General features: G+C 47.0%; 1 protein-coding gene across 11 annotated transcripts in view; it reads right to left on the reverse strand.

The window, feature by feature from the left end:
* The window catches only part of AGAP1 (ArfGAP with GTPase domain, ankyrin repeat and PH domain 1), a 616,003-nt gene that overhangs the window by 235,596 nt on the left and 361,116 nt on the right, over positions 1-19,291 (reverse strand). For all 11 annotated transcript variants that reach the window (XM_032277597.1, XM_032277595.1, XM_032277594.1 and 8 more), the window contains one exon: positions 1,334-1,438. In XM_032277597.1, the coding sequence (XP_032133488.1) occupies positions 1,334-1,438 (105 nt within the window). The remainder of the gene's footprint in view (positions 1-1,333; positions 1,439-19,291) is intronic.

A 19,291-nucleotide genomic window follows, 5' to 3' on the forward strand; every position in this document is an offset into this window, starting at 1 on the left:
GATATAAAGTCACCCTTCGTATCTGTGGATTCTGAATGTGCAGATCCAACCAACTGTGAATTAAAAATATTCAAAAGAAGGCTGGGCAAGGTGGCCGATGCCTGTAATCCCAGCATTTTGGGAGGCTGAGGCAGGCAGATTGCGAGGTCAGGAGTTCAAGACCAGCCTGGCCAATCTGGTGCAACCCCATCGCTACTAAAAATACAAAAAAATTAGCTGGGCATGGTGACAGGCACCTGTAATCCCAGCTACTCGGGAGGCCAAGGCAGGAGAATTGCTTGAGCCCGGGAGGCAGAGGTTGCAGTGAGCCGGAATCGCGCCACTGCCATCCAGCCTGGGAGACAGAGCGAGACTCCTCTCAAAAAAGAAAAAAAAAAAAAAGAAACAATGAAAATTAATACAACAGTGAGGAATCACACAAATAAACAACAGCATAGTAACTATTTACAGAGAATTTACGTTCTATTACATATTATAAGTGATCTAGAAATGACTTAAAAGATTACAGGAGGATGTGCTTAGATTATATGCAAACACTACGCCATTTTACATAAGGGACTCCAGCACCATGGACTGTGGTATCCATGGGGGATCCCAGAACCAATCCCCATAGATACGTAGGGACCACGTAGTGGAAGGACTGATACACACCACATACTCCAATCTCCACATTTCTCTACCTTAAGTAAGAGTCATGGAATGTGCTGCTATGAAACTATAATTAACACCCCAACTTTAAATTTTATCAAGGGTAAACTGTCTGCATTTCTTCCCCAAGAATAAAGTTAATTTTGTTTATAAATCTATCTTATATAAACCACCAATATAACAGACTTTATTAACACAAAGAGAAAAGTTTCTCTTGCCTTATCAACTGGAATGTGTTCTTATCTGACGATAAAAACCGAATCATGAACTGCATTTAGTTTCTTGTTTTTGTTCACAGCTGTTCAAAGCTAAATCCTGGGTTCAAATGTAATTGTTTCCTTCATTCCCAATTTTCAGATAGATCACTCCTACCTCCTTTCTCTTTTCTTCTTGCGCCTGTCTTTTTACTCTCATCTAAAATTTTACTTCATCTGTGCCTTTTATTGTAATTCTCTGTAGAATTGGAAAGCCACAGATTGACTGGTAGGGAGGGGAAGAGAGAGAAAGACATATGGTCTAATGCAGTGTCAGGGACAGTGTTATTTATCTCACAGTTGAGCAGGAGACCAAATAGGACTTTAACTTCAAACAGACACAAGAGGCTGGGCTGCTGGCAGGTCCCCCTTCCCCACAGTGTTTAGTTGAGGTCTGCAGCTGTTAATTGCTCTGAGGGGGTTATACTCACATGTAAACTTGGATGATAGGTCAGCACGCCATTGTCACACAGGGTGACATATTTCTTTTTCCACTCTTTATTCAACGATTTGCCACTTCGCTTCAACAGCATGCCCTACAAGGAAAAAAGAGCCAAATATAAAGTCTAACGTAAATACAAAAAGGAAAAGTAGGTACACAGGCAACATATATATTCAAAAACTTCCGTGCGCGCAGAACTTAACTCTGTGATGCTGGCAAGTGCTACAAGGTGTGCCGTTAGTTCAGCACATACAGCACCGATAACAGCAACACACTGAGACATGCTACACTAGACCTTTTGGATAATTAACTTATAAACACACTGGAAACACTTAAAGGCACAATGTTTTAAAGACAGAAACCTCAGGCTGGGCACAGTGTAAGCATCATTTGAGCTCAGGAGTCCGAGACCAGCCTGGGCGAGATGCTGATACTCCCATCTCTATAAATAATAGTAATAGTAATAATAATAATAATAATAATAATAAAATTAGCTGGGCATGGTGATGTGTGTCTGTAATCCCAGCAACTTGGGGGGGCTGAGGTGGGAGGATCCCTTGAGCCCAGGAGGTTGAGGTGGCAGTGGGTTATGACTGCACCACTGTACTCCAGCCTGGGTGACAAAGCGAGATAGTTTGTAAAAAAGAGAGAGGAGAGAAGAGAGACAGAGATAAACGGAAAGAACAAACTAAAAAAACCATATTAATTGGGCCGGGCGTGGTGGCTCACGCCTGTATTCTCAACACTTTGGGAGGCCGTAGCAGGCAAATCACCTGAGATCAGGAGTTCAAGACCAGCCTGGCCAACCATGACCAATATGGTGAAACCCTGTCTCTACTAAAAAATACAAAAATAAGCTGGGCACAGTGATGGTCACCTATAATCCCAGCTACTTGGAAGGCGGAGGCAGGAGAACTGTTTGAATCCGGGAGGCAGAGATTGCAATGAGCTGAGATCCTGCCACTGCATTCCAGCCTGGGCACCAGAAGGGGACTCCACCTCAGAAAAAGAACAAACTGTATTCTCACCTTACGATATTTGTAAAGGAGGATTTTTTTTTTTTTTTACAGTTTCTTTCATTTCAGATTTTTAATTAAAACTGAAATTCCACGGGCAAATTTCAATAACAGTATTTAATAGATGAATCCCATGTGGTTTAAATCATTTTTAATGTCAGCATATTAGGCCTCCTTGAAAATCACTCAGAATTTGAAACCAACACATTTTTGAAGCCATGTTTAAACCAGTCTTCTTCAACGCTTGTTTAGAATTTCTTCTTGTTTTAACACCAATTCCCAGCAAGCCTCACTCCTCCTTTACAGGTTTCCCTTTGTTAAGGAAACGGACGCCAACCTTGAGGCTGCACAGGCCCAGCCCCGTGACTGAGGTTCTCTCCTTCTCAGCCGGGGCTCCATGCCTGCCCAGTGTTCACATCGGGAGTCTCTGTCTTCCTCTCTTCACATCTTCTAATTCTGGTGCATGTTAACCAAGAAAAATGGAGCAATTTCTTTACTTCCTCTTCTGCTAGCTTCTCATAAACTCATGTAACCTTAGTATGACTGAGAAAGCGTAAGACTCTCAGTCCAGCTAGTTAATTCCCCTGGATTGAGGCAGAAGGAAAGTTATGAATGTAGGAAGACACTTTGAGAAAGCCAAGATGCCCTTGTCACCTTCAGAACTTTTCCCAGCCTCCATCAACCTCCTAAATTCTGCTATCTTTAAAGAATCACAATATGACAATGAATTGAGTAAGTTTTATGTGATATAACTGAGTTCAAGTTCCAATTACCAAAATTATGACCATACTGTTTTTTATTTACTAAATCATAGCCAAGTTTCACAAACATCACAAAGCATGAGCTGGCATGAGGCTACAATCGCCATCAGACATTGTTGCTTAAGGGATAATATTTGAGTTTGAAATGACTTTGGAAGATGATTTCTTTGCAAGTCCTTATTCTTTAAAGGAAATGTGACATATTTCTTGGAATCTAATTCACTATAAACCAAATGGGGAACTGAGCCCAATCAACTGAACCAAGCCCAAAGGAAAACGCTACTAAGTGGCAAACAAAGACAATAAGGGCTTCCTTGTGTGGCAGGGAGTAGGGACGAAGGGCAGTCACCATTAGTGATGCAGTAATAAGCAACTGCTTCAACTCACGGAAGCCCCCTCTCCAGTGGGATTCCCATGGATTTTAAAACTTTGTAACAAAGCTTCATTCAAGTTCTCCAATGGGCTCCCATTTTTCCTTCATCCATTTCAGATGGAACTCCAATGCCAGGGCCAGGGGTCACTGGTGTCACCAGGAGAGTACAGGTGCTCCCGGCTTCATTCAGAAAGCTTCGTCCCTTCCCACTCACAAACCCCGGCCACAGAGCACGCCTCTGGGGCTCCGTGCAGATAGACTGGCACCACTCTTCTGACTGGCATGTGGGTGCTTTCGTGAGCAAATCATATCCTCATAATTGTTCTGCCCCCAGTGAAGGCTACGAGGATTTATGTGTTAAGGGAAAAATAAGAAACAGTCTAATGGGAAGGCATGTGAAGACATGATTTCATAGCTTTCTGAGGAACTAAATGAGGCTGAATTAAACCTTTGTTTTAATTAAAAAAAAAAAAAAAAAGGCTGGCGTACAGTCATGCTATCATAGCTCTTCGTGGCCTCGAACTGTTGGGCTCAAGGGATCCTCCCTCCTGAGCCTCCTGAGTAGGTTGGAACTACAGGCATGTGCCATCCTGCTCGGCTAATTTTTTATTTTCATTTTTCTTAGAGACTAGGTCTCACTCTGTTGCCCAGGCTGGGGCACAGGGCACTGATGCGACTACAGCTCACCGCAACCTTGAATTTTCTGGCTCAAACAATCCTTCTGCCCCAGCCTCCTCTGAGTAGTTAGGACGACAAAAACACGCCACCATGCCTGGCTAATTTTTTATTTTATTTTTTGTAGAGACAGGGTCTTACCATCTTGCCCAGGCTGGTCTCGAACCCCTGGGCTCAATCCCTCCACTTTGGCTTTCCAAAAGTGCTGGGATAACAGGGGAGTGAGCCACTGTGCCCAGCTGACGCTCATTTTCTTTTGATCCTAGGAAAACTCCATGTCTTGGTGAAGGAACATCCAAATCTTGACAAGATTAAATAAACTCTTAATAAACTTAGGAGTTTAAATAAGTAAACTTACTTAAAGTCTACGGCTTACCTGGGAGGATAATCTTGGATTATGGGCACTATTCAAGTCCTACGGAATACCCTGGCCTCCTAGGAGTCATAGTTCTGCCCTCCAGCCTTGGCCCCAGTTGAGTTTATTATCTGACCCCCCAAAAAACTGCTGTGGAGACCAAGAGCCACCGGGCTGCCCCGCTTACCACCTCATGGCTGTGGTCCAGCTGGGCCGGGGCAGGTGCACTTTTCTTTCAGTGGCCTGAGCACTGCCCCACGCTCGGCCTGGCTGTGCAGTCATGTCCCTGGACTCCTCTGCTTCCCAAAGCAACAGGTCAGGGGCAGCAAAGTTATGGACGCCATGGCTCCTTGAAAGCCAGGACTCCGAGTTACAAAGGAGAAGTGGCTTGTTAGCTAACGGAATGTGACAGGCCCCCCCTGCTCTCTTCACTCCTGCCAGCACACGCGGCTGCTGGGCTGCCAAAGTCTCCCGTTCCTACGCATGGGCAGTGATCTGCCCTCCAGGCAGAACCTCCAGGTGTCCCAGCCATTGCCTAGCCCAGCGCCTTTGGTCTTCAACCTCAGCCCCCACTTCCAAAGCACAAACGCAAACGGTGGCTGCTCAGGACCCCTCCGGCAGGCACCTCTGTCACCTCCCTTGTAGAGTGAAAAGTGAAACTTCACAACCACTCGACTTCCCACCGCACCCCACAGTTTACAGAGGGCATCCCCAATTCCCAAGGCATTCTGATTCCGTCAAGGAACATGAGTGGACTGGGGTTCTGTTTCACTACCAAATTCCCACTGAAATGTAACATGAGCTTGGAGTGAGAGCAGATGAGCACCACTCTAAGATGAAAACACACAAATATTTCCTTTCACTTACTCTGCGCTTGGCTCTAGAGGAAGAGGTTTCTGTTTGCTAAATCCAGGAGCAGCCTCAGAAGCCTCAACTCTGAGAGTCTTAGAGGAAAGGAGAATAGGACAAGAAATCTCAGCCCTACTAGCAAATTCCAGGAATGGGCTGCCTGGGGCTGCTGGAAACCGGAGGTCAGACCTGCTCCGCAGGGAGGAGCGCTTTAGCGCTCCAGAACATGACAGCAACTTGCTGCACCAACAGGCCCCTGGGATTGTGCAACACAGCAGCCCTGCAGGGCTGGCTGGTCCCATGGGGCCAGATTTCCTGATTCTCAAAGAGAAGGAGAAACACTGGAATTGGATATGATGGCTTCTTATGTGAAAATACTGGCAACAGATATACATTTTTGCACTGAACATAGGTTACACTGAACCTGCCTGCAGGCCAGCTGCACGTGCACTCTGTGTTGGAGACCACAGGCCAAGAGTCACTGGGGCTGGATGAAGTCCCCTTCCCTCCCATGGATCTTAGGATCCAGAGCCCATGCTCTCCATCTGACACGGGGAATGTGGCCTGCGGGGCAGCTGTGTGCAGAGGCCACTCTCTCGGGCTTCCACAGGCACCAAAGGCCCTTCTCTGAAACCAGTGGGCTGCCCTCCGCCCCACTTCCTGCCTGGCCCTGCAGGTGCCTGAATGTCTGGGCCCTGCCATAGGTGAGCAGGTAAGCAGGGTGGAGGAGGGAAAGGTTATCTGATTTGCTTTAGGAAAGGTACCCCTGGTGAGGACAAATTGTAAGCTGGCAAGACGGAAGCGCTTTCTTGCTCAAAGTGTGGCCCACTTTAGACCAGCAGTTGGGTCTACCTGAGAGGGGAGGAATCAACCCAAATTTAACAAGATCCCAGGCGGTCTGAACAAATTTGAGACGCACTGGACACCTGCCATTTTTTCTGGAACCATAATTTCTCCAAGAGAATCTTTAAATTTTTGAGTTTTTATTGTAATCACTCTCTAAAAGAGATCCCAAACCGCCACTGGATTTCACTGCCCGAGTTGGCATCTCTGACTTCCTAGGTCATGAGCGGGGAGAGCACAGAGGGAGACGTAGCATGTAAATCACTCATTCTGAGAACAAGTCAACCCCTGGGGAAGGCACCGCATGCTGTACACTAAACGATTTCTCAGTATGAAAGCAGGAAAGGAAGAGACTGGGTTCACCATGTGATACAGTCACGAGGCAACTGAAACCAAAAGAGCCTGCACCGCAACCATCATCCCTAACCCCTGGCACGGACGGCGTCATTTTGTTTCAGCAAAACATCATCATCCTTCACATTAAACGCACAGTAAATTAATGCTACTAACTTAAATTTTTAATAAATATAACTTTTATATTTATTTAAGAGCTATAAACACAAGGACTTGAATCACAGTTTTCTGCTTGCACCTAACGTAATTATTATCAAAACAATTAAGTCAACATTGGAGGATTCATGAGATTTTCCTTCTTTTAAAAGATGCTGGCCAGGCGCGGTGGCTTAGGACTATAATCCCAGCACTTTGGGAGGCCGAGGCAGGTGGATCACCTGAGGTTAGGAGATCGAGACCAGCCTCACCAACATGATGAAACACTGTCTCTACTGAAAATACAAAAATTAGCCAGGCATGGTGGCGTGTGCATGTAATCCCAGCTACGTGAGAGGCTGAGGCAGGAGAATTGCTTGAACCTGGGAGATGGAGGTTGCAGTGAGCCAAGATCACACCACTGCACTCCAGACTGGAAAGCAAGAGTGAAACTCTGTCTCCAAAAAAAAAAAAAAAAAAAAAAAAGAAAGAAAGAAAAAAAAAAAGGTTCCACACCACTCAGATGTGGGAAAGAATGGTCTAGAATGGCAATGATCAGGGGTGTGCCTGGGGGCGAGAGAGGAGAAGGCAGGTAGGCAAGGAGAATGCAGACGTGAGGAACACGGAGGAGGCAGAACTGGGACACGGTGCTGGGTGAGGGAGGACGCAGCCAACACGGACAACGTCAGGCTTTGGCTGCCATGGCCCAGTGGGGTCCATTCACTGAGCCACAGAGTACAGGAGTTGGTGACCAGGAAGGGAGGCAACAGAAGGGAAATGAAGACTTCAGTGTCAGCCACATAGCACGGGATGGGCCAGTGCCCCAGGTGGGCAATGTAGCCAGGCAAGCCACGTGAGGTTCCACGCCCAAGGAGGAAGCCTGGGAGACGGAGGTGTGGCTGGGAGGAGCCAAGAGACAGAGGAAGAAGCCTAAGGTGAGGACATGATCACGCTTAAGGTTTGGCACGTAAGGGCCGGGTTATAATCTGCTCAGTCAACACAGAATCAGAATTCCATTTGGAAGAATTATCATCTAAGGGTCAGCACTTTTCCCAAGAATCATTAAAATCATGATGTAATCATTTAAGAGGTTGACTAGCTCATTCTCCTTTAAAAAGAAATTGTTTTAAGTATTTCTAAAACTATATAAATTGATAGTAAAAAGCATCATGCTCACCTCAGGAAAACAACAGATAAGAATATTTGCAATTTCAAATGAGGAAGATAAAAAATAATGAAATAAATACAGAGAAAGCAATGCACACCTCTATAGGAGATGAGAAAATTATCTGCAGGTGAGCCCCTGACCCTGGAAACAAGTGATCTAATCACAGCAAGGAGATCTTGGTCATGGGTCTGACATACAACTACTACTTTTAAGGAAATTAATATTTGTTCCGTTATGTGGTCAAACTTAACTCTCATTAAATGAATCCAGGTTAAATATAAACCAACAATGCATCGAGTTTTTAAAATCAAATAAAAAGACATTTACCAGTTGAATAAAAATTTGTAAGTCCCTAGTGCAATTATAATATATTTGAGAAGATGTTTTTGTCTGATTAGTCCAGATCATCAGTTATCAAAATCACTGCATGTCCTGATGGGCAAGGAGAAGTGCAGACATCTGCACACAACTAACACGGAAGTCTCCAGGCGGCTCCGTGTGTGGGTTTCATGGCGCCCCATAAGCAAGTGCAGATGGGAAACAGGAGACCACACGCTCCCGGCAAAGCTGGGGAGAGCAGCTCTACTCAACCACGGGCCTGGGAGGCAGGTGGAATCTCAGAAAGCGTGCCGGGAATCCTGTCCAATTGCAGTTCTTTAAATCATACGTGTTTTAAAACACAGTAAGCACATGACTCCAATCCTTACAATATCAACCTGGCCTTGAGAAGCACAGCCTGTGGGCGTTAACAGTCTGTCCTGAGGTCTCAGCACTGGCAAACATCGAGTGGGGAGGCCTGCTCCCCTGGGAATCAGATCTCTCAGCAGACAGCACGACGGTAAGACTCACACCTCGATGGGCTTTTATACTAGGATCTCAGGAACCAAAAGTGCTTGTTCATCCCAAGCACTGACAATACCATCTATTTTATTACAATTGTCGTTAGTCCCAGGAATCCTAAAAAGTAAAAACAAACATGGGATTTGCCCTCTAGTTGGCAGACACAGAAACAGGTCAAGGCCATGGACCCGTAAGGTTGAAAAGTGACCTCATTTATAAAACAAGGCTGACCTCCTTGCAGCAAGGGCAAGGGGATGACAGAGTTCCGTCCATCCCGGGACCCCAGGAATACTGCCCCTGGCCTCTAGGGTTCTTCCCCCAAAACTCGGTCTTCAACCAGTTCTAGTTTCTCTTTCTGCCCACGTTTGGGAGAGCTGTTTCCAGTTTCCTTCTACTTCAAAAGAGGTTACTACTCATCTGATGGAACTGTGGGGCCATGATATTGACAATTTCTCTGGTAAGTGGGTATTTTAGTGCCAGTTTTTAAACTCATCCTGTCTGCCTTGATCCATGAACATAGGTGCGCGCGCGCGCGCACACACGCGCACACACACACACACACACACACACACGGTCATCTTGGTTCTAGAAGTGATGTTATCTTTGTCATGAGTTCTATATATGAGTGCCCCTCTTTCATATTTACATTTCCAGGTGCTCTTGGAATTTCCAGAGTAGATGAAGGCAAAGCCACACAAGATCACACAGAGTTCTGTCCTGGTCCCTGGGGACAGGAGTGACTGGTCCAAGTGAGGCCTGCCACAGCATCTTGAGCATACCGCTGTCCCACCCAAACCCGTCAGCTGTTAGCAGGCTGCCCCTAGGCCTCTCAGCTCCCTGAAAGTACACTTCGGTGCTCTGTCTAGGAGGAGGCACCTACAGTGATGGACAGCAACTGGAACCACAGCCGTGGCCCCAAGGAGGCATGAGGGCAGCCATGTCTGAGAAGCTGCTGCGGCACCCCCAGTTACGCCACCTTTTTCCTACATCACCAGGTAACCTCGGGAGCTCAGCTCAAGAATATGGTTCTGGGCCGGGTGCGATGGCTCATGTCTGTGACCCCAACAGTTTGGGAGGTCGAGGCGAGGGGACTGCTTGAGTCCAGGAGTTCAAGACCAGCCTGAACAACAAGGCGAAACCCTGTCTCTACAAAAAATTCACAGATTAGCTGGGCATGGTGGTGTGCACCTGTAGTCCCAGCAACTGGGGAGGCTGAGGTGAGAGAACTCCTCAGCCCAGGAGGTCGAGGCTGCAGTGAGCATGACTGCGTCCTTACTCTCCAACCTGGGTGACAGAATAAGACCTTGTCTCAAAAACAAAACAAAACAAAACAAACACGTGGTTCTGGATTGACATCGAGGTCCTTCCATACGGACTGGACAGACACACGGGCCTTCCCACAGCCGGTAACTAAGGCCTCCATCTCGTTACACAGGCCTGCCCTTCCCTAAAGCGCTCCTGTCCTGGGAAAGCCCAGCTCTCCGGCCGTGCATCTAATGCCCACAGATCTCTGAGGTCAGAGAGATGTCTGCACTGACACATGTAAACCTTTAAAAAAAAAAAAAAGGTTAGCCAAAACAATAGGAGAAACTACAAAACTCTCTATTGCCTCTCCTTGAATAATTTTCAAAGGTCTTTTTTCAAAAGCACGATTAGAAAGAAGCTCTCTGATGAGTGAAGACGTTGGCTGGGGCTTCAGAGGCAGGAGGCAAGATGAACTTTCATAATCAGAGGTTCAACTGCACTACCAATAAGCAGACTCAGGAAATGGTTTTTGTGGATTAAAAACATGATTTTTCTTTCTCAGCTTAAATTAATTCTGAACATTGATTTCTGAAGAGTGTTTGTACCAAGTGGGAATCACAGAATTTCCGTCTAGAGCAACCCCAGAAGTTAAACCATTCAGCTCCGAATCTGCCACAAAAATGTTTTGCATGATCCCCACCTGGGATCCTTGTCTCTCCATGAGCACCCTGGGGACAGGGGCCCAGGGGTCTCAACAGCGAGAGCTGCCCGGACGATCTCCCTCGGAAAGAGCCAGGGTGCACTGCCCTCCCGGGGCGCGGCTGCTTCCTACCTCCAGAGCTGCACTGAGCTAGTGGGGACTTCCAGGGAATGTGGAGCTGCCACAAAAGCCCCAGTGAGATGTCTTCTCACACGTGGCAACCCAAGCCCCTTCTTAGTCCATACTCTTCCCAAAGCAAGTTCCAGTTCGACCGTGGGACGCCCCTCTGAACACACTCAGCATCCCCCGTGTGCAGCAGCTACATGGAAACCAACCGGGGAAGACAGGGAGCCCGCTGCCTTCCTTAGGGAGGAACTGGTACTAAGGTGGCCCCCACCACGTCTGGGCTGAGCATGCGAACAGCCTCTCTAAGCTTCCATCAGCCCGAACTGTCACACTTCCCCACTCTAAGGACCAAGAAAGTGGAAAACCCTAAAAATAGTTCATTTGAAACTTTTAGAGGACATGAAACCACGATCCTCCTTGCCAGACGATGACAGAGGCCGGAAGGCTCTGCCTGAGACCCACAGGCGGATGGTCCCCGTCAGTGAGTACCAATGGCCCCTGTGATCCTAAGTCTTTTTGATTCCACATAACCCAGGGCCAAACGGCATGGCAGTCTGTCATCGTGCATACTCTGTCCATCTTTCAGATGCCACTTTGGTACATGTGAAAACCATCTCTGCTTAAGAGTCTTTCTTGTTGTCCAGCTGTCACAGTGAAGACATCAATTACAGTTAACGCTTTGACTCCTACCTATGTGGCTTCGGCATTTATTAACAATTTTTATTTTTATTTCAGTTCAATACTGGGCTCACTCTGAACCAGATGCTGCTGCTCTAAGTGGTTACAACTGTTAACTCACTGAAAGTGCATGACAACGGATGGTCACTGATTATCCTCATTCATGGATATGAACCAATATGGCACCTTCAACTGGGTTCCAAAGAGGGTGAATACCAATCACTCGGTATTAACAACTGCACATTTCATCAATTGCATTCACAACTGATACCCACGATTATCCTCATCTCATGGAGAAGGATGCTCAAACACAGACTGGTTATGTAACTTGCCCAGCGTGCACAGCCAGCGTGGAATCTGTGCTCCAAAGACGGCTCCCATTGGACCGCACTTCATGGCATTTCTGCCCCTGTATAAATAAATCCTCCCACACTGACCCTGGGCTGCCTGTTTAGCTAACAGCATCAATGGGAGTAACATGATCTCTACTGGGTTTAACCCTCAAGAAAGCCTGGCAGCCCCTGCCATGGGGAGCCCCAATAGACAAGTCAGCCCTGCTGGGCCGTCCACAGTCCTCAGCCACAACCTTGTAAGACATAGTCAGGGGCTGGACATGGTGGCTCCCTCCTGTAATCCCAGCACTTTGGGAGGCTGAGGCAGGTGGATAACGAGGTCAGGAGCTTGAGACCATCCTGGCCAACATGGTGAAACCCCATCTCTATTAAAAATACAAAATTAGCCAGGTGTGGCAGTGCACGCTTGCAGTCCCAGCTACTCAGGAGGCTGAGGCATGGAAATCACCTGAACCCGGGAGGCGAGGGTTGCAGTAAGCCGAGATCGTGCCACTGCACTCCAACCTGGTGACAGAGGAAGACTCCGTTTCAAAATAAATAATGGAGTAGTCAAATGACTGTTTTTGCAAGTCATGAAGTTTCAGGGTGGATCCTTATGCAGCAACAGGCAAGAAAAACAGAAGTAGCATCTTGTACTCTGTAACAAACATCAAAAATACATGGCAGTGACTTTGGAACCAGGCAGCTGGCTGAGGCTGGCAGAGATGTTAGAAGCATTGGCGGAGGTTGTAAGGACAGCAAGGAAAATGCTACCTGAGGATGGAAATGGGGCTGGCAGAACATGCACCAGCAGGGCCATTAGCAACCTGCCCCTGGGGGATGGGTAGCACAGCAAGAGTGCCTCGTGAACCCGCACACCTGGGTACCAGACTGCAACGCTGCATGCTGGAAGTGCTCCTGGCTCTGTTAAATACGGGAGGAGAGAGACAAGGTCCTGGAAATTTTCCGGCACAATTAGAAAAAATATTTCAACTGAAAACCTTGCTGGACTGATCATAAAACAGTTTCTCATTCCTAACTTCTCCTGACAGCATAAAACTCTTGAGTAAGAATTAGCATAGGAACTAAGATCAAATCCTGGGGATGCCAGTAGCTGTGATTGAGGATTGAGGACGCCTTCAATGGTGTGGCGATCAGACCCTTTCCTTGAGAACTCAAAAGATTTTTAAGGCAATGCCCACAGACCCTTCTGATTATAGATCCATGGATTAGAAAGAGAAATGTGTGCATTAGCTTTTGCTTAATGGAATGGATTATGATTTGACACAAAGGATACCCACAAGGTTTTTAAAGGAATGATACCACCTTGGATTAAAACACACAGAAAAAATTCAGAAAGAAAAGTGGTCTTTGGGCCCTGAAGTTTAAGTACAGCAGGAAGCAGGCTGAGAAAGCTACATAGTGGCAAACATGGGTCAATTCTTATGGGAAAGGCAGAGGGCAGAGCCAAGCACCAAGGAGGATGCTTCCTGGGGAGAATATACAGTTCTTATGCCCAGAGCAGGGTGAATCAGCATCATGTGCCGGCTGGATTTTAGAACTGCTATGGACCAGTAATTGTGCCATGTCTCTTGCCCCTCTCCACCTTTTTGGAATAAGGGTATCTGTGCGGTTCTCCTGTTACGGAGTCACCACTGCATGGTGAGTGAGATAAGTTGTCTCCTGAGTATCCTGGTCTTCCATGGGGAGTACCATGTGCAAGTAGCTTCACCCACATGTGTACCTGGTATAGACAACAAGACCATGAACTTCAAGCCTGTGCCAGATGCCATAATGGCTTCAGACTTTGGGTGGCTGGGAACAGGCTGTGGGTACTTTGCATGATGAGGGAGGGCAGAGGGAAGGACCTAGTCTCCAAAGACAGCACACAAAACTAGCCCTCATCCCCCGTGGTGTTCATACCCTGTGTGATCACTTTGCCCTCTGACTCAATTTAACCAATAGAACGTGGTAGAAATTATGCTGTCCCAGGTCTGGCCAAAGCCTGAAGCAGGCCTGGAAGCTCCTGCTTTTACGGCCCTGGGAAGCCTGAGCAGCCTTGTTAAGAAGTCAGACTATTCTACTGGGGGAGACCAAGAGGAGATACTCAGACACTACTCGAGGGAGAACTGAGGTCTCAGATCCATGACTGCCATTTACCTTTTCATGTCAGCCCTCAGCCATCTGAGCCAAGGAAATGATCTTGGACGCTGCAGCTCTAGAAGGTATCTTGAGGAGCACGGACAAACTGTCCCCAATATCCCTTGCCCAAACTCCTGACCCACAGAATCATGAAAACAATAAGATGGCACTGTTTTAAGCCACTATACTTAGGGCTCATCACCCAGCAATAGATAAGCCAAACGGCAATATGGGGCAGAACCAGGGGCCAGGTTCGAGGCACAAACCAAGGGTTTGTACTTGTCACGCCGCTGCTATGATGCCTCTCTGTGAACCATTTTACCCACCAGAGAGGTTTTAACTTGTTTGTCTAGCAAGAAATTTAAGTGTTTTGTGACACCGCAAATTCTTATCTTACTTGTGAAACAGCAAATGCTGATCTAATTCCTACCACCTAGTTAATTTACTGACATATCAGAAAGACTGATTTTAATGATCTATAACCAAAATATCAAGATTCCAGGCAGGCACATCTTGCTTTCTGCCCAAGGAAACTTTTCTACAGCAAAGAGTAGAACTGTCTTTTGGCCTCAATCTCTTTATTCCTGATGTGTATTCTTTGTCTAGTCCCAAGAGGTCATTGAAAGCCAAAAGCAATGTTAAGTGTACAAGCTTTAAATAACTTACAAAGTTAATGTAATGAATGTAAGTGCTATCTGAAATCCATCACTCAGTGTTTGCTGCAGCCCCAAGCTGTGATAAAACACCACTCATAAATTTATATTAAAACTCTGCTCGATAGCAATTATTTACCAACAAAGATTTATTGACTGCATTAGAGACTGGGGGTCTTAACCAGGCAAATCAGTCTTTGTTTTGACTCTCAGGGACCAAATGGCGCTGGCCTCTGCTCGCACAGGGATCCCCATGACACAGAGGGAACATTTCACGGCTAAGCTCCTACGTGGTGATGGCGCATCAGCCTCGACGCAGGCGGCTTCATGTCAAGATCAGATTATCAACAGGCACGTCCCCAACCGCTTGTCTTCGCTCTGCGGGCAGCATTCCTCACCGGCTTTAACAGACACCGGAGGCCGTGCATGCATCTGAGTGAAAGCAACGCACGGCGCATGTGTGATTTCACAGTGAGGTCAAACGCATCCTCTTGCCGCTGCAGGGGCACCAGTAGTTTCCTTTACCATGTTTTAAAAAATGGTTTTTCCTGGCTGAAAAACATCCATGCAAGTTCAGAAATGTTTGTTTCTACTTCTAATAAAAAAGTGATGTCTGAGTACTTCTGTGGTTTTACAGTAAGCACTGTTGATCACTCAGTGTTTTATGATTTGCCTTCATTACACTTTGGAACAGGTTCTTGTTAAAGGTTTCTATGAAGCTCTAAAACGGCTCAGAGAAAAGCTGGCACCTTTAACTGAGATCCAAAGAGTGTGAGTACCAATCACTCAATTTTCACATTTGCATTTGATAATTTCATTCTAATTATTCTAATGAAGATGTTCCCTATAACATGTATTAAAACTGTGGTTGACAGGAACCAAATGGGCCTCAAAAAAACTAGAGAAGCGCATCTGGTGGGTGGTAGGTGGATGGAATGGCATCACTGGAAACTGGAGGAGCACAGGGGCCACACAGGCAGTGACCTCTTCTTCCCCCATGACACCAGCTCCATGCAGAAAATGGTCCATCTGGGTGACGCCCCTGCCAAGCCTCCCCTGACACCCACTCTTCCATAACGAACACTTACTCTCTACCCTGCTGATAACACTTAGCCAGAAACAGGCCTGGACCCAAGAGAGTGAAAATTCATGGCCCTGTGTGCTTGGTGTGGGGGTCACTCTCCCTCATTTGCACTTAGGATTAGGTTGATGCTCGTGTGCGTACCCGCTCATAGACACACACACACAGCGCAGGCGTAAGGTGTACAATCCTGAGTGGCCAGAGCCTTCCCACCAACCTCCAGCTCTCAGGGCCCGTGTACCCTAATCCAGACTATGAGCGCCACGGATCCTACAGGACGGGGGCTGGCAAGCTCCTGCATGTTGGCCAAATCTGACCTTCTGCCTCTTTCTGTAAATAAATTTTTATCAGAACACAGTCAAATTCATTCGTGGGAATGGCTGCATTTGCCCTGAACGGGCAGAGTTAGGTGGTTGAGGAGAAACCACATGACCCATGACACCTAAAATACCTACTCTCTAGCCTTTTATAGAAGATTGTTGATTCCTGCTACAGGACGGGAAGCTATGCAGACTCAATCAGAAGCCATCAACTTGAATGTAAATTGGCAAGTTCAATTCTTTCTCCCTGAAATGTCCTTCTCGCTTCCTCCCTCTCACTCCGGCCAACCTGGTGAGTGCTCCTTTAGCCTCCCACGCTGAGCTGCAGGGTCACAGGCTCTGCCGAAAAAGCCCCCCCCAACCCCGTCCCTACCCCTTAGATGATTAGTCTCCACTCCCTAATTCAGACATTGAGACACTATCCCCCAGCACACACAATGTCACTCTATTTGGAGACAGGGCCTTTACAGAGCAAATTATGTTAAAGTAAGGCTGTTAGGACGGGCCCTAATTCAGTATGACTGTTCATCTTATTAGTAAAGATTAGGACACAGACAGAGAAAGACCCTGTGAGAACACAGGGAGAAGATGGCTGACTGCAAGCCAAGGAGACAGGCTTCAGAAGCCAATACCACTGACACCTTGATCTAGGACTTCCAGCCTCCAGAACTGGTAGACAATAAATGTTTGCTGTTTAAGACAAAGTCTGTGGTCTTTTGTTTAGGCAGTTTGAGCTGACTTGCACACAGCTGCACGAACCGGCCATGCACTGCTCTAGGGCAGAGAAATGCTGTCCCAGCCCGGCACACCGACAGCACGAACAGCACCCATCATGGGCGGTGGTCCAACGCCGACCTCACCAGTCTCACCAAATATGCCCTCCAGGCCCCTATGTCACCCTGGGGACCTCAGCTCTCTCTTCCCCACTCTCTGGAGTCGCAATTCCCATTCTGTACTGGACACACTTCTCTGAGTATCTATCAGGCACCTCAATTCCAGCACACCCCAAATTCACACACAGATGGTCTCCCGCAACGGGCTAGGAATTCCTGGGGAGACAGGACTGTCTGAGGCGGCTCTGGCTCCCAGATTCCCACATCGGTATCTGGCACCTGGCTCAACCTACAAGAATAATCACGCCAAGTTACAGATACTCCTAGCCTCTAATAAAATAAAATATCAAAGCAATCCACCAAAAACCTAAAACCAAAAATAAAGAAGCGCACAGGGCGTCACATGCTGCCGCTTAATTACAACAGCATCAAGTAAATCTGGATGAGAGACCCACGTGCTGCAGGATGTAGGGTTTGACAGAAAAAAACAAACTGTGGCAAAAATGGCCAGTCCGCAGATGCGCAGACATCTATGGATCAAGACAGCTTCCATTCAAGCTGCAGAAAATGCCGTTAAGTGGAAGAAGTAAATCGATAACACAGAAATCATTCACTGTGTGCAAAAACACATCCCAATTAACTGGCTCCCCCAGTCCTCTACAAATGGAAAACTTCTGGCAAATTCACATCCAGGATGCTGGAAGGTAAATTTTGGTAAAAGGAGATGACCAGAAACTGTGACCAGTAGACACAAGCTCTGCCACGACTAAATCTTTTCAACTTTCTCTCTAGTTTAAAGTGTTTCCATAGGAACAGCAGGAATCCCCCTGTAACTGAGCTTTTTAAAAATAGTAATATTTCCACCCTGCCCCTCCTCCAGAGCACCTATTATTTTACAAACGGAAGCGTTTCTGCGGCTCCTTCTGTACAGTGGAGGGAGTTGGGGGAGGCGCAAAGGGGCAAGGGGCCGATTCTGGATCTTTAACCAGCTCACCGAAGACCCCCTCCCCTTTCTGGCAAGTAATATTTCTGTCATTCTGCCAGGTTGCAGGGTACAAAGGGTTACACTTTAATTGAGCTGTCAGCATCTCCAACAATCCTATAAAGCCCCGATTATGCACGGCGGGGTTAGTGACACACTTGTTATTGTGGATGCCCTATTTGCGAAACCCAAGTCTGTGCCACACACAGGTCAGCTCACCCGCGCGACCTTCCTGTCATTAGCCGCGTCTATTCCTACCTCACTGCTGAGAAAATCACACAGCACAGGCTTCAAAGTGCCGGCCGGGACTGGATTCGGCCAGGAGCTAATCACCCACAAATCCAGCTCAAATGGCAATAATTGGCTAAACTGCTCCCCTCTCCAGAGCTCAGCAGTAATTTGGGATAATAAAGAAAAGAATTATTCAGCTAACTGCCCCGAAATGTATGCTTTGTGACCGACACACTTCACATTTTAATAATGATGGACACAGAATCCAATTTAATACTGCGTCCGCTGAATAACAAAACCAAGAACAATGACAGGGAAAGAGGGAAAGAAAAAGTTTGTTGTGTTTCTTTCCTTCCTTTTTAAAAAACCACGTTGCCTACGAGTAATGCCGACGAGATGCATGGTTCACATTAGGTCTGGCTGGCATTATTAAGTCCCAACCAGAACCGAACGCTAATCAAAGGAATTTTAAATATGGGCAGTTAAAAAAAAAAAAAAGCCAATGAAGCTACTAGATTCTGGGGTACTAAAACCAAAGCAAACCCCACTATCCAAAGGAAGGAAAAGAAAGGAACTAAGAAAAACAAAATGTTTTTTTCCCACCAGGACTGACAGATTCCCTCTTGATTTTTCTAGTTAATATTATCTCCTGATCGCCTCGTTTTTCTTTCCCTTCACTCTGTCTCTCTCTGTCACAAGATTCTCAGGGACGACACCAGGGTCGACAGTATCTGCACTTAATGGCTGCCAGTGACACCTCTGCAGGCCGCCCCTCTGTGCTGACTGGCGTCTGGGGGCTCCGGGAGCTGCGCAGTGGTGCGGAGACGCTCAATCACCTTCTGGCCGCCCACCTCCTCCTCCCACCCAGACCGCCCCGGAGGCCAGAACCGCAAACAAAACCAACAGGCACTTACCGGGGTTTGGAAATGGACTCCATTTCTCCCATAGCTAAAGAAAATTAAACCGAATCCAACTGCCTGCCTAGGAAGTACACCCAGGCCTCCAGGCCGGGCACAGAGTGAGCCGAACCCCTTCGTGTGATGGGGGCATTCTGCAAAAACAGAGTTCATGGGACGCCATAGCGGCACGTGGCTATGGCAGAGAGGAATTCCTGCAAAAGCAACACTCAGAACCTGCTGCTCCTGCTTTATTCTAGCAAATGATCCCTAAATAGTTTTCACTGCAAGGATTATACATGCTATAGCAAGTGTTTATTAAATCACGTGGGAATGGCCTGCTTGTGCATTCAAGTCAG

Source organism: Sapajus apella, unplaced genomic scaffold (genome assembly GCF_009761245.1).
Source record: "Sapajus apella isolate SASKATOON/1434 unplaced genomic scaffold, GSC_monkey_1.0 scaffold10, whole genome shotgun sequence".
Taxonomy (NCBI): Eukaryota; Metazoa; Chordata; class Mammalia; order Primates; family Cebidae; genus Sapajus; species Sapajus apella.